Raw genomic sequence first — 15485 nt, 5'->3', positions numbered from 1 at the left:
TTTAAGGTAGTATTTATGGGGTATACCCTGCATTTTGTTTTGTGCTAAATCATAGACATTTTAAAGCCAGTCTTCAACCTGAAATATGATGTTTTTCGACTCTTTAAAATTTTAGAATTTTCTGAAGCGTAAGTGGTTATACTTGTCTATAGAAAGGAATTTTGCTCAGAAGTCTTTTATAGGTTCATGTCTTCACGGTTACCCAGGTTTTTTTCTTCTGGTATTTTGTTTATAAGCCTGTCTGTTAACATACTTGCAGAGCCCTGACTGGCCTTCCTTCAGAGCTTTCTACAAAAAGGCCTTGTGATTTTTTTTTCTATGCTGGGAATTGAGAGGGGTCCCCCGCATGCTATCTCAGTACTTGGCTTCATCTCTCCTCTGTGGACTGTGCTGAGTCCACCTTCCTTCCATAGCATGGGCTGTCTGGTTTAATTGGCATTAACCAGACTGTTTTACATTTAATTTGGAAAGTCTTGTAGGTGGGCACCATGTCGTTTGTTTCTTGGTACTGTTAGTTTTTAGGGCTATGGTAAATAATGCAAAGAATAAATAACAGCACAGTAGCATGTGATTCAGTGAGCGTGAATTTCCGCCTTCTAACTGGTGGTCCCATGTAAGCATTATGGACATCAATATGCATCTTAAAATGTTTATATATGCATATATATATATATATATATATACACACCTAAATTAATTGGAAGGATGAATATATTTTTTCCAGTGACATTTTTATTTTTTATTTCAATTTTTGAAAATATTAAAATGTTGTAAATAGCATAGGCAACTACCTGTTGTCATACAATTATTTTTCTGAAGTCGTGTCTGTAGCTGAAGTCAGAACTAGTGGGAGACTTTTATTTCTTAGAATAAAGTCATTCAGAAAGAAAAGAGACTTTGTCTCATGACTCTGTTAAACCTGGGAGTTCAAATTATGAAGTGAATACTATACGTTTTCAAGCTATCAAGAATGGTGTCCAAAATTAATGAATATGTGATTTTTAAATTTTTTTGATGTCTATATAGTTAGAAGAAAGTTGCCAGTATGCATTAGAAGAATGTTAAGTAGAGATGGAGCCTCAAAGTAATAATCTATCATATTTATATTTACTTTTTAGCAGTGAAACAGAAGCAACTGCTTTATGAAAATTTGTTAAGTACAAAAGGATGCCACGTTTTACACTATTTCTACTTCAGGTTTGAATTGCACAGAAAATTAAAGGCAGCATACAGAATTTTTGCATGGATAAAAGCAGAAGTGGAAGGGAGTAGCTAAAGAGTTACATTCCTATACGCTTTCAAGCTCTTGTGTAAAGGGGTGGATAAAAGCGGGAGCTTAAAGCTGGAAATTCTGAAGAAGTTTGTTTCAAAATCACAGAATCATTTAGTTTGGAAAAGACCTCCAAGATTATCAAGTCCAACATTTGACCGATTACCACTTATCAATTAGAGCAAGTCCAGTCATGTGCTGTGTCTAGTCATGTACCATGTCCAGTCATTTCTTGAACATCTCCAGGGGTGATACTGCACCACCTCCCTGGGCAGCCCATTCAAATGCTTGACAACATTTCCCATGAATAAATTCTTCCTGACATCCAACTTGAACCTCCCCTGGTGCAGCCTGAGGCCATTTCCTCTTGGTTTTCACTTGTTTTCTGGGAGAAGAGGCCAAGCCCCACCTTGCTCCAACTCCATTTCAGGTAGAAATAGTAATAGTGTGGCCACAAGGAACACAACAGTCTTGTAGCAAGGCCTGCTTGTACTGTGTATTCTCCTGTGCATGTCTCAGTGGTTCTAAAACAAAATGCTGTTTTACAGAGCTTGTATAGATCTCTGTTGCAGTTGCTGCCATGGTTTTTGTGCCTTGCCTTTTAAAGAAGTTGCATAGAATCTCCACCTGCAGGTGTACTTTGAAGGCCACGAGTCTGAACATGGATATTTTAAGCAATGTGTATTCTAGAGCACTCTTATTGTAGATTGTAACATTTCTTTTTATATTGATTAAAGTCCATAGAGATGCTTTTTCAGTTACATCAAGAGAACAGGATTCTTTTCTCACTTATAGTGGAAAAAGTTCCTGTAAATCTAATGAATGAATGTCAAAATTAATTGTGTCCTCTGTGTTTGAGTATCATCTCTTGGCCTCAAATGAGAATATGGTTATGTTTGCTTTTATATTTTTAAAATAATTTTTATTTGCAGTTAAATGCAGTAAAAAATTAATATATTCAATGCAGTGCCAACTGAAACTACTGTATGTAATAATTAAAGTTTCTGAGAATGGGAAGTATGTTCAAAATGTTGATTGGAAGTGTGTTCAAAATGTAGGCAACGTACCTCATGAAGGAGAAATGTTACTCCTAATACAGGTTCAGTGAGGTTGGAGAAGACCTCTATGATGTTGAGTCCAGCAGTTAACCTAACACTGCCAAGTCCACCACTAAAATGTGTCCATAGGCATCACCTCAATATGGCAGACCTATTTAAAAGGATTACTAATGCTGGCAACTCAGTGGAACAGAGTTTGGGTTTTTGATCCAAGTTAACTAGTAATGAGTTACCAGTCTCTGGAGTAAAAGAGTCTTTGAAGAGATTCCAGTGTCAGTGGCTCTTCTTCATGTAACGTCTCAGATTAATAGTAAGATACAGAACTGGTTATGTGCTTTATGGTTACTGTATTTAGGCACTATACATATATAGTAAATGTATGGTGAAGTCATTCTTTTTCTACTGTTAGTATTCTACAACTCTTCATATTTCAAAACTTTATAAACATCTCTGATAATACTTATTTCTGAACAGTTATTCAGAAGTTATAAGGGGCTAAAACTTTTAACTGTACTTTTAATTGCCACTATTTTCTTCTACTTACAGTGGTGGGAAGGACAGTTGCTATAATATGATGCAGTGTGTTGCTGCTGGGCATCAGATTGTTGCTCTGGCCAATTTAAGACCTGCTGAAAATACAGGTATGAAAACCACATTTCTTACAGGAAATTTTTAAAAACTAAATTGGAAACAACAGAATCACAACCATGCCCGAATTAAATTCCTTTATGTGTTTTTACCTAGTTTTGCATATTGAAGAACAATACAGAAACTTAGAAGAGGTAGAAAAAAGAAAATACTATTGGAGATGTACTAAGTGTGTTTTTCCTTAGAGGGAAAAAAAAAAACGCACAAGAAGAGAAGATCAGTTAAAAAAAGGCTTACGCAATTTGAAAATGAGAATATTGATATCCTGTAGTAAACAAAGGGTTTGTGTGAGTTCAGTAACACGAATGCTAAAAGGTGATAGATGATGCCATCAACCAAAACTAGTGCTGTACTTCTAGAAATGCTCTAAACTGGTGCTAAACTAAATGCTGTAAACCATTCCAGCTACCAAAAATGTGCCATTGTGCTACTGCTCATCCATTTCTTTCCATTTCTTTGTGTGTCTTTCTCCATTATTCTAACCCAGCATCTGTGAACGGCATTGAGGAACTGATGTGGGTTGGAATTGACCTTGATGCATGTATTTTTCCTGCTTTTTTCCTTCCTTTTAGGTTGGGATGATTTTTTTATCAGTTCCTTACAGACTCCACTTTATTTCTATGAAAAAGGAAGGGAGAAACTCAGGTAGTCAGCGGTGAGGTGAGAGGGTGAGCCGAGTATTTGTATAATGGGCTAAAGCACAAATTGAATTGAGACTGGAAAAGCAAGTGAGTTGTTTCTAGTTGGTAAGGGAGAATGCTAAAAGTATGTTAACTGGGTTCACAAATGTTAAGCAATTAAGTATAGTATTTGGTAACTGTACAGTAGGAGGGTACACAGAAAGGGAAGCAAAAAGGGGGCTGCCATCACAAATGAGTCACGGGCAGAACTGGCAAATGCTCGGAGACTATAGGAAAAATTTATTTTCTGGGTAGCTAGGACGTAATAATCTCTAATCTTGTTGAAATATGTTGTCTTCAAACTAATTTATTCACATCAGAAATGTAGAATATTGTCATTAAAATCATAAAATGCTCTCTTTAACTGTGTAGTTGGAAATTTTATAGAAAGTTAATTGAGGTGCTTCAGGCAATAGTGGATTCTATGCCATTCTTTTTATTTTATCTTGTACTACTGTTGCCTGGAGAGTCTCAATTAATAAAGAAACTGTGTATTCTAAGCAGAATATCATTTAAAGACCTTGTCATGTTCATGTATGTTGAAATCACTGAATTTTCCTTTGAGTCCACGCCTCTGGTGTAGGTTGGTTAGTTGTGATTAGGGGTTTGAAATTGCCTGTTTTGTGCAGAACCATATATCTTGTGTGGCATCAAAGGTGACTGACCTAATTCTTACATCACAAACTGGTTATCTTGCTCAGACCTTTTTCTTTGCAAGATGTGCTACACAGGTATACAGCAGAAATACTTGATGTCTCTGTGTAAGTTCAGAGAAGTACCAGAGTTAGCAATTATCATTAAAGTAGTGAAACTGTGTTAGCTTGTAATAAAGTGGAGATTTCACCAATAATGATTTATTACTTTATCAATCTGTTTGAAATATTATCTGAAAAAATTTATATGTAAATGGTTTATTGCATAATTTGAGATGTAATTCTGATTTGTGATATCTGCATTTTAGATGCTTTTTCCTTATTCCTTATTTGCTAGCTACAAACTGCTTGTAAGAAAATTTCGTTAATTTTTTTTCTCATGGTTAAGGGAATAGCTTTTTGCTAATTTTTTGTTTTTTGCTTTTTTTAATTTTTGCTTTTTGCTTTGCTGTCAAAACATTATAGTGGTCTTCTTTTATTCTGTCTAAGCAGAGATAGTCTCCTTTCGTGATGACCGTGATGACCATGATAACAATTTTAACATTAACGTTTTTGTAAATTTTGACAACCTATTGCTTCTTCTTAGTGTTGCAGTGCGTTACAAAATCCTTGATCTGAGTATGTTGAAATAAATCTGAGTTTCTTCGTCTGACCTGCATTCTTATTAAAATTACCATGTGAATAGAAACAGAATTGGACAGATAGGAGATTTTTTGGATGAAGCAGGAAGAAGCAAAGACACCACAATTTGCAAATAAGCAGCATGTTTGTGACAGATGTCTTCCTCTCCATACGTCTGTTGGGTGGAGAAATCTATTTTTTTTCTTTCCGTGTTTATAGTGGTGTTGTCACCAAACATCTGTTTGTGAACTGAAAAATATTAACATTTAGATTTTCTCAGTGCTTTGTAGTATTGTGATTATCTGTAATTGTTGCAACAATTTACCTAATATGGTTCTTTCTTAATTGTGGCAGGGCAGACTGATGAATTGGACAGCTATATGTATCAGACAGTAGGACACCATGCCATTGACCTATATGCTGATGCATTGGATTTGCCACTCTATCGTGGTTTTATAAAAGGTACCAGTGTAAATACTGGAAGAGTGTATACTGCATGCCAGGAAGATGAGGTTGAAGACCTTTACCAGCTCATGAAACTTGTTAAGGTATGCTGATCGACAACCATTATATAGTTGGGGATAATTATATTGCTTAACTCACAAATTTAAGTAAATGATCCACTTAGGCATTTAAGGAAAACTTTAACAAAGAAATGATACACTTTTACAGGTTTTATTTCTACTCCTTTCTTCTTCCTTGCACTGTGAATATATAGCAAAACTATATTACTTTTCCCCCAATGACACTTATTAATCATCATTTCAAACCAAAACCTTTTTCCTATTTAATGAAAACACCTGTAACAGGTGCTTGGCATGTACAACACAAAACTTAATTGTGACAACCATCTATAAATAGAATATTTAGGTTATTTTGCACTTGTAATAATGAATCGCTTGATTACTGTAATGAGAGATCTTTTGGATTTTGTGCATTTATCAGTGTGTGGAAAGTAATGTCTAGACATTTCCATTTAAGTTCACTTACGATGTGTAAACCAGAATCTGTTGTTTGTTTGTATGTTACAGATCATTCTCCAAGTATTACAGAATGTTTTATTGATTCTAGTAGCCCTGTGATTATATTCTAATATATGACATAGTAGCAATAACATATATCAATTCTTTTTAGCTGTAAAATCAATTAAAGAGAGATGATGAGCCCACTTTCTAAACTACTTAAAATTTATTCTCTGTTATTATTCAAAATCATTCATATAGTACTTTTTTTCTACCAGTATTACATCTGATCTCATTGAAAAAAATAGTCAACCTCCTGTTGACTCTAGAGGTTTTCCACAGTGTTTGAGTGAACATGCTATGTGCATTCCAGCTAATTGTGTTGATTACTGCAGTGTGCAGTACTAAAACCAAGACAATGTTCAGAAAATCATAATTGCTATTTTAAAGAAAGCAAATATGTGGTTTTATTGATCAAGCTGGTATAGGCTGCTTAATGAAATTTCAGATAAAGGTGTTTGTAGTCTTTATGTCAGGTATTGAACATTTTCTAACTTACTTTCCTTCATTAGAATGAGAGTTGACCTAAATACTTCAGGCTTTATTCTGTATTCAGTTAAAAGAAGAAAGAAATTGCTGATAAGACCTAAGAATGTAGTTTGAATGCAGAGTACTTCCTGACCCATCTTAGAGTCAAATGTTGCATCTTCTAAACATTTTTGACAGGGAAATGCTGTTTGTCTAATGTAAACTCAAGATCATAGACCAGTGCTGGAGTATGAAACTACCGAACAGGAGAAGAGTGCATGTAGGTGGGGTACAGCCTCAAGTTGTGCTGGGGAGGTTTAGGTTGGGTAGTAGGAAATCTTTCTTTACTGAAAGGGGTATCAAGCATTGCAATAGGCTTCTCAGGGAAATGGTTGAGTCACTGTCTCTGGAAGCCTTTAAAAGTTGTGTAGACTGGGTGCCTAGGGACATGGTTTAGTGGTAGACTTGGCAGTGTTAGGTTAGTGGTTGGGCTCAATGATTTCAAGGGCCTTTTGCAACCTAAATGACTCTATGATTATGCTCTAGAGTGCTTCATGGAGGTTTTAAATGGAATGTGCATATCCTGCAGTACAGGAATCGAAAGAAATATGATACAGCAGTTTGAAATTATTTTTGAACCACGATAGTATTAGAAATTAGAAGAACTGATATCTCCTGTCTCAAAGCTACATACTAACAGCTTTCTGCTGCTGGGTAAGGTAATAAATTACTGATCAATTTAATTAAAAATGGGCAAATTAGTGGCAATTAAGATGGTACTTCCTCTACAGTTCTTGCTGTCTTCAGAGGAATGGATCCCTGACATAAATTAATGCTAGTGTTAAATCTTGACAACTTCTGCTTTGGAAGTTTGTACATGATGATTATAACTATAGCTGAAAGAGATGTTACCGTATTGTCTGGAACTAAATAACTATTTCTTTCCTGTATAGAAATATTAAGCCCACTCTATGATATCTTAGCCTTTATGTTAGACTTTGTATAATGGTATCTTTACAGTCCAACCTTGCTATGAAATTCTGATACAAAAGTTTCAGTACATGTCTTGCATATTTTGATGAATAACTGCAAAATTATGAGGGGAAATAAATTACAGCAACTGTAGTGTTTTAGTTTTAAGAAGACTACTAACCTTTTTTTCTTTGTCTTAGCAGTAACTTTGAAAGCTTTCTGGTTTTAATTTTCATATTTTTTAATAAATGCTATGTGGTAGCTTTACTATTTAAGTTTTAGTCTCTGAGGATTTTGTTTTAGGAGTTTTTTTTCCCCAGATGTTAATAGTTTTAAACAGATAAGTCAATTTGCATTCTCTTGAAGGGAGGAGATGAATTCTGTGGAAACCTTGTCAAAACCATCTTTGAGTGATTGCAGTTTTAAAACACTGGTCAAATAACACAGCTCTTTTTTTCAGTCAAATGCTTTGGGGCCAAGACTACAGGAAAGGTGTGTCTAAATCAAAATCACATAGTGTACTTTACTTTCCTTTGGCAAAGAATGCTTCTATTGCAAGTACTTATTTAGTAAAAAATTTAAGCCAAACACTTTTTAAAAAATGGTATGAATTTGGATATATACAATGTTTTTAAAAACATTTCTAAAGAATTAAATATTCCCTCATGATTCTGTGAAACCCAGAACAACAGTCCTGTTCTAGTTCATGTGACTCAGTAAGTGATACTGACTGTCAGTGACTGTAAACCTATTATTTTATTGTCTCAAACTCGGGTGATTGATAGGTATAAAGGAAATTTATATCTATTTTTTAGTTGCCTAATGCCATGTTTTAGATTTTGTATCGGGTTTATATTGTGGAACATATCAGAGTACTTATATGTCTAAATGTATCTTACTGTGCAGTCTTCACCTGATAGTAGAATATTTACTTTGTGAGATGTGTAAATCCTGAACTCTAAAGAATAATTTATTCTCCTCTCAATGTTACTGAATAGAGATTACTGATATCCTTGTTTGTCCATGTTTGTTACTGTCCATGTTGGACATTTTCCCAGCCAAACCTGTAAGCACCAGAGTTTCTTAGTTACTTGAATTATCTTTCAGGGGCTTTATAATATCACAGTCTTTGAAATGTGGTGAGAAACTGTGTTTCTTTTTCTCTAGTGGCAGGAAAGACTGGAACATGAAGGTATTCTTGTGAAACTTTTGTACAGCCTTTCAATGTAGGTGATATTTAACTGTTTTGTCCCGTTTTCAATGTAATTTTGATCTTGTTAAAATAATACAGTAATGTTTTATGCAAGCACATACAGAAGTGGTATTATATGGATTCAATATTTTATTGTTGTCTGTATCTCAAGGAACTATGGCAAAACTTTTTTTTTAGGGTGGTGGTTGTAGCAGCTTCCAGACTAAACAAACCAATGCAAGATACTTTATTTTCAGTAGACAATTCTGTCCTCTTTCAAAATCTTTGCCTTATCTACTCTGTATGTCTTGGCCTTTGTTTGGTAAGTTTCCATTGCTGAAATCATTTGTAGAATTCTTGAACTAGGTAAAAATGTCTTTCTGCTAGCTCTTTTTCAAATTTTTGATGACATGCTTAAGTACTTTTTTTTAAATTAGTATTTTAAAAATTGTTTCTTTGTGTAGAATTTTTATATTTCCACATGTTTATTATCAATTGTGCAAATGGATTTTTAGTGTGTTTTCAGTTTCTACATGTTACTTCTTTCAGAGCCCTTTTGTGCTCTTTGTGGATTTAAAACCAGCAAACTTTCAAGAAATATGGTTCACTTTAAATAAATTTATATATTGCCTCTCAGGACTGAAGAAATATTAATTATGAACTCATGCATTGATCATCAGCTGAAAAATAAATATTAATAGGATGTATGAAACATTTGAATAATAACAGGCTTTGGCTGTGGCACTGTTTCATTTTATCAGTGATGTGGAACAGCAAGAAAGGAGATTTATTTTCCAAAATATCATCACATTCTGGAACAGTGATCTTACAACAGTCAGTCACTAAGAATAAGTAATATTTTTTAGTTACAGAAATAAAGAGCTTAATAATGCAGTGTGACTCCTGTATTTAATAATTACTTTTTAAGAACAGGATCGTGATTTTTTTAAATGGTCCCAGTCTGATGTTTAGTGAAGACAGAAAGCGTTCCTGTCTGAGAGTTAAATTTGCAATAGCAATGCCATTTTAGATGTTACTTAAGATATTTCATCTCAGATGAAATACTTGAGCTGTGTGGGTTCAGGTGGAATAGAAGTAACTTAGGTCCTTTAACTATTCAGTGAAACTCCCTCAGATTTCTTCAGACAACAGTTCTTCAGGGTTTGAGATGAATGGATGAAATATAAGGTTATTTTGTGGCCTTCAGATAGGGATTAAGTCCCTCATGGAACCTAAAACTTTCAGTTCCTTGATATTGCTAATAGTCTTCCATGCTAAGAGAATGCTCTTTCATTTACCCTTTCCCAGAATTCTGTTGCTGGGGCCAGTGGGTGAAAGTAGTCTCAGATTTATTGTGATTGCTGACTTTCTGTGACTTCTGTACAGAGAAAGATTTAGGTGCTCCTACCAGGAAAAATACATTAATAAATACATACATAACATAGTATTCTATCACACTATTGCTTATCTCCTTTAAAGGACACATGTAAAAAACTCTCAAGTATATAGGAATAATCACTTGGTTTTTAGATGTCTGGTGTACATGGCTTCACTTGTAGTATGTACATGATAAAGACTAGTAGTGTACTCTTGACTCATACAAATAAGGTTTGCAGAATTTCTTAGGAGTCTTAAAGAGGCCAAATAATTATTAATAGAATGATGATTGACCTGAAGAATCTGTAATCTGAGGTCCTCAGCGTGCTCTTCACCAAATTACTTTTGTAGTTTATGAGCTCTGACAAAGTAGGTAGTTTTCCCCTCTCGTTTACAGGACTCAGAGAGGTCAGAAGCATTAATTTCCTATGTTTTCGTTGAAGAAAATCTGTTTTTTTCCCTGTAATGATTTGAATTATCTGTAGATATATGGATTAACTCATCAGAGTTGTATTTCTCAACTATTTGGAGAAAGATTAAATTTATGGAGAGGTACTTTTCTTTATGCTGAATTTCCAAAATAATCACTCCTCCATAATTTTTTTTTTTTTGCCTACATTGTGTTTATTGCAAATCTCTGTGCCCTCGATATATTGATAGATTACCTTTATATCTAATACAACAGTTCAAATTCAGAATTTTTGTATGGCAAGTGAAATTATACCTTAAGGATTGAAAAAAAAAATTGTAAAAAGTTATCAATGCCCAGTTGAGGGAAACTGTGATAGATAAAACAATGAAGTTACCAATTTGGGCCTTTAGTTGTCATATAGATTTGATGAACATTTGGGGACCACATCTTCTAGTAAAATTCTTTCTGTCTCTAGACATGCAAGCTAAATGGGAATTTTTAGAAATTGTGAAAAGTGGTTTCCTGCACTGACAAGAGATAAAAACTGTGCTTCTTGATAAAATAAGAATTATTTTTTTTGCGAGAAAATATTTGCTGTATTTTTTCATTGTCTTGGTTCTTGGTTCTTTCACCTTTTATAATGAGTGCACATTTTTGTCTGCAAGGATTTGGGTTGTCCCTTTGCCCTCATTGTGTTAAATGATTACATTTTTAAATCGACTTGTTATTTTTTTCTTTTAATTAATTCTGGATTGGAGTTCCATAGCTTCCTCCACCTCGGGAATGACTGTTGTCATTAGCAGTGAATAAAAGTGTGAATGAAGGCAAGAAGGCAAGAAGTAATTGCATAGTTGGGAGTGATTTAAGCAGTGTAAAAATAATTATGTATCTTGTTTTGTTCAAAACAGAGGGTTTATTTAGTTTAGTTTAAATTTTTTAAAAATTGTAAAATGAGATGGGAACAAGGAAATTTTTTTAATCAACAGAATGCCTGGAATTCTGTGTGTCTCATCTGACCAGTTCAGGCAGGGTCAGGATTTTTTTTTTTTAAAGAAGGGGATCTTTGGCAGTATCTTTGAGGTAGTTTCTTACTGTGAGAAATGTTGAGCCTTATGTAAACAAAAAAGTCACTGTATTTCTCCCTGTTAGGTGTGGGGAGTTGTTTCCACTCACTCCCTGTCTTGTTGTGTTAATATTGAATAAGCAGAGACAGTCAGGCTGGTGGTGAAAGATGGTAAGCAACCCTGAGGGCTTGTTCTGGTCAGCTTGAAACCTCTGATTGCCAGGTTTTCCTAATTTCCCATTTCCAGGGCATCTCTAGTGTGACCTTGCCTGCTGAATATGATGTTCTGGGTTGCAAGATTCTCACATGCATTTGGGAATGGGCAGCCAGGCATTGTTTACAGGATGCCAAATGAACTGTGCACTCGCAGCAAGTTTGATAAACACACATTTCCTCCTTTTATCAGTGAGATTGCAGAATGTGAAGTATGAGTTTCCAGTTTTACTCATTCCCTTCCGACCTTTTCCTGTTTAAAAACTGAATCTCACTAATTGGATGATGATACATCCTTGAATTTTGTTTTGCTTTTTTTTGTTATTGTTGTTTTGAATTCAACTTACTGGTCACTGACATTTATTTCAGTGCCTACCTTGACCAGGTTTGGTAGACTTTCAAATAAAAGCTTTCCATTTGTTCAACACAGAAAAGGTTCATCCCTATAAATGTAAAGTGAATGCTAATTAACACTAATGACTTCTAATCACTTTGCTTTTATACTCCTTTAGGAGCACAGCTATTATCCAATGCAGTTAAGTGAAATGCTTGTATATGAATCAACAATGCTGTATTTCTTCTCGCAGCTATTGCTCATAATCAAGCTTTGAATAAATTACGATAGTAAAATTGGTTTTAATGTGTTCTATTGCATAGGGAGAAAAGAACTTTAAATATCTTGTTAAATATCTTGAATATTTAGAGAGTTATCTAGTAACATTTTGGCATTCATTATTGTAGTTAAATGGAAAAATGCATTAAGATGTTTAAGTCAATTTTGTAAACATTATCAAAACTTTTTTCATCGTTTAAATTGTATTTAACTGATGTGCATAGATACAACAGTCTCTGAAGCAGCTCCCTTTGTATCCAGTTGCATATCTCTAGGAATGCACTGCAAATTTCTGCTTTCGAATACAGTTGAGTTTTACATAGAAAGAAGATGTTTTATACCTTGACAACTTCACCTAGTGTCATAGAGTATGTATAGTAGGTTAATAAACATTTATGCATTTCTTTTATCAGTACTGTGTATCTAACAAACTGTTAGGTTTTTTCTACATGTATGCAAACTGCCTGTCTACCTGCAATCATATAAACTTTAAAAATGTGTATAAAAGTAATACTAGTGATTTTTTTGTCAATAGCTGGAAATAATAAATTATGAGGAAACTTTATTTTAGCATAACTAGACTACCAGAAACAATGCTAATAAAAAGAGATTACTAGAGTGGTACTAGACTGGTAGAATGTTAAGCAATTTTAAAATAATTATGGTTTAGGAACAAAATTAGGCTAAAGACAATATATATGAATTTAAAGTTTAGCAAACTTTCTACTTAGCATTACACATACAGGGCCTGTTTGCAATGCAGGAGTGTCAAAACATGGATGAAACCCATTTCTGACATGTACATTAATTTTTGGTTTAATTTATCTTTTATTAATAAGCTGCTTGAAACAATTACTTAAATCACTTAGAAATTCTAGGTCTCAGTGTCTGTGAGGGAGCTGAGTCTTGCTTAGTCAATATATTTATGTTTTCTGGTTTTGCAATTTCTGAAAAAAATTAAGTTTTCATTTTCTGTGGCAGTTTCCTTTCATGTAGTACATCTGTCTTTGCATGCTTAGAGACACAATTCTTTCACAGTTACCATCACAGTTCTTATGGATGTGGATGTGAGTGAGTATCCACAGGCACCGTCTGTGGTTTTGATTTTGTTTGTTTTGTTCATTCATTCACATAGCTTTAGACAATTTTCTGGTGTGTTTGATTTGCTTGAGCATCATCTCTGCTAACATTTTTTCTTTGGTTTATTATGAAATTATTGCCTAACTTAATTTCAAATTACCTTTCATATACTCTCTAAATATAAGTTGAGTCAATGTTCATAGAAGCCCTGTGTGGTTTTTTTGGTGTAGTAGTGCAAAACATGCTGTTTGTGGGTTTTGCCACCACAATGTGGAAAAAAAGTAACACCTTTCTTCTCTGAAGTCTCATTAAATGATTAATATTATCCATATCTTATTTCTGTTTCTTAATTGGTGTCTTAATAAGTTTTAAAAATGTAAAAATGAAAACTACAAAAACCATTAGTTGTTCTGTACTGTTCTGTAGCTGCCTGTTCTATATTATTTGCAATTCTCATTAGGCATTGCTAAAATACATTTCAAAATTTATTAGTGCTTAAAATATGTAATTGGGGTTATTTCTAATAAATTAAGATCAAAGGCAAACTTTCATGTAAACTAACTGCAAAACATTTATCAAATTTGTTTTCATAAACATTTGTATCTGAAGCCCATTTCTTGCATAAAAATAATTTTGCATGTATTTACTAAGGTATTTTTGTTGACTTATTTAATGTAGTTTCCCCTTTCATAGGAATTTCAAACATACAGCAGTTTCAGGGTTACGTTATTTTCAGCTGGACACTGGCTGATTTTGATCAGTATATTTAAAGGGTGGGATTTAATTTGGTTTATATTGCACCAATGTTACTGCTTTCAAAATAGAAACGATTGATTTGTAATTGTCATGAAAAGGAATGAAACAGAACTGGCCTTTTACACTATAAAAGGACTGTATAGTGTGAAGATATTCTTTCTGTTGATAAATTCTGCCTGTGGAAGAATTGCATAACGCTCATCACTCATTTTCATATTGATTGTAAGTGGGATTCCAGTAATAGGTTGCTGTTTGCAAAGGATAAGGCGGTACTATGATTAGTTACCTTTTCCATAGAAAGCACTACAAAGGAAAATGCCAAATGTGTGCACTGCAGTATTCCTATCAGCCTGACAGTCTGTTACATGAACTTTTCTTTCAGTCCATTTTCCTTCAGAAATACAGCTTCAATGTTTTTGCCTTATTATTGTTTTAGGTTTAGTGCATTTGCATGCTCTCCTAACTCCAGATTCTTTCTTTAGTCAGTTATTTATTTTCCTGACAATCTTCTATGCTTGGGCCCTATCACCATTGTAACTCTTAAAAACTGATACAACAGTGCCCTCTGTAGTTTATTCCTACATGGTTATTACCTGCAGCTGATTTTGAGCATTTAGGTAAAGGACAGGATGTTTGGACTTATTTTTAGCTCAAAAAAGCCTCTTTTTTCTTAAGGAAAGATTCTGTTTTTTCACTGACTCTTTCATATGCAAGAAAGGGAACAAAACAGGCTCTTCTGACTCATCTAGGTTTACAAGATCTTCTGTCGTTATCTAGTGCAAATCGGAAATTTTATCAGGGGTTCATTCAGGGCAGTTGAAATGCCTGGATGGGATTTTCTGAGTTTTGTAGGCTTTTCTGAAGCTTTTGTTGGAAATGGAGTTTCAAAACAAGATAATTTTAAACATACTTCCTTTGTGCTTGCTGCTTCTTCTAATTTAGATCTTGCATGATCTACCAGGGAGTAAAGACATGCTTGCCAGCAGAGCACCTAAGCTTTATTAATGATGTTGTTTTAATTCACACAGTGACTGAAGTAATTGTTGTTCATTAGCATTGATTTGTCTCCAAAACTCATTTACAATTTAGATTTCTCTTTTAAATCATTGAAGCTTAATATGCAAATAACTTTTTAGTCTGTGTTTTCTACAGAACTTGTTGGACAGGTTCAGTATTGAATGCATATGTTCCCTGCATTCACATACATGTACATTCACACCCGTGAGCTGCCATTTAAATATCATAAACTGCAATAAAAAGGAATGACCTTTTAAAAAATAAATGCTTTAATTCCAATTAGTTGCTTCTGTAACAGCATCATAAAAGTCACTCTCTGAAAAGTTTAATGGCTTACTTTATGATGGGGAGTGTTAATGTACATGTAGAA

The 15485-nt window shown here is 34.0% G+C and overlaps 1 protein-coding gene across 4 annotated transcripts in view; it reads left to right on the top strand.

The window, feature by feature from the left end:
- Positions 1–15485, top strand: part of DPH6 (diphthamine biosynthesis 6) — a 200524-nt gene that overhangs the window by 1637 nt on the left and 183402 nt on the right. For 3 of the 4 annotated variants that reach the window (XM_033063508.2, XM_033063509.2, XM_033063512.2), the window contains exons 2-3: positions 2875–2969; positions 5285–5478. In XM_033063508.2, coding sequence (XP_032919399.1) covers positions 2875–2969; positions 5285–5478 — 289 coding nt within the window. Of the gene's footprint in view, positions 1–2874; positions 2970–5284; positions 5479–15485 lie in introns of those variants that run through there. The other variant, XM_033063511.1, reaches the window with a different exon arrangement.

Source organism: Catharus ustulatus, chromosome 6 (assembly GCF_009819885.2).
Source record: "Catharus ustulatus isolate bCatUst1 chromosome 6, bCatUst1.pri.v2, whole genome shotgun sequence".
Taxonomy (NCBI): domain Eukaryota; kingdom Metazoa; phylum Chordata; class Aves; order Passeriformes; family Turdidae; genus Catharus; species Catharus ustulatus.
The sequence above is the reverse complement of the archived record's forward strand: the minus strand, read 5'-3'. Positions and strand labels throughout refer to the sequence as shown.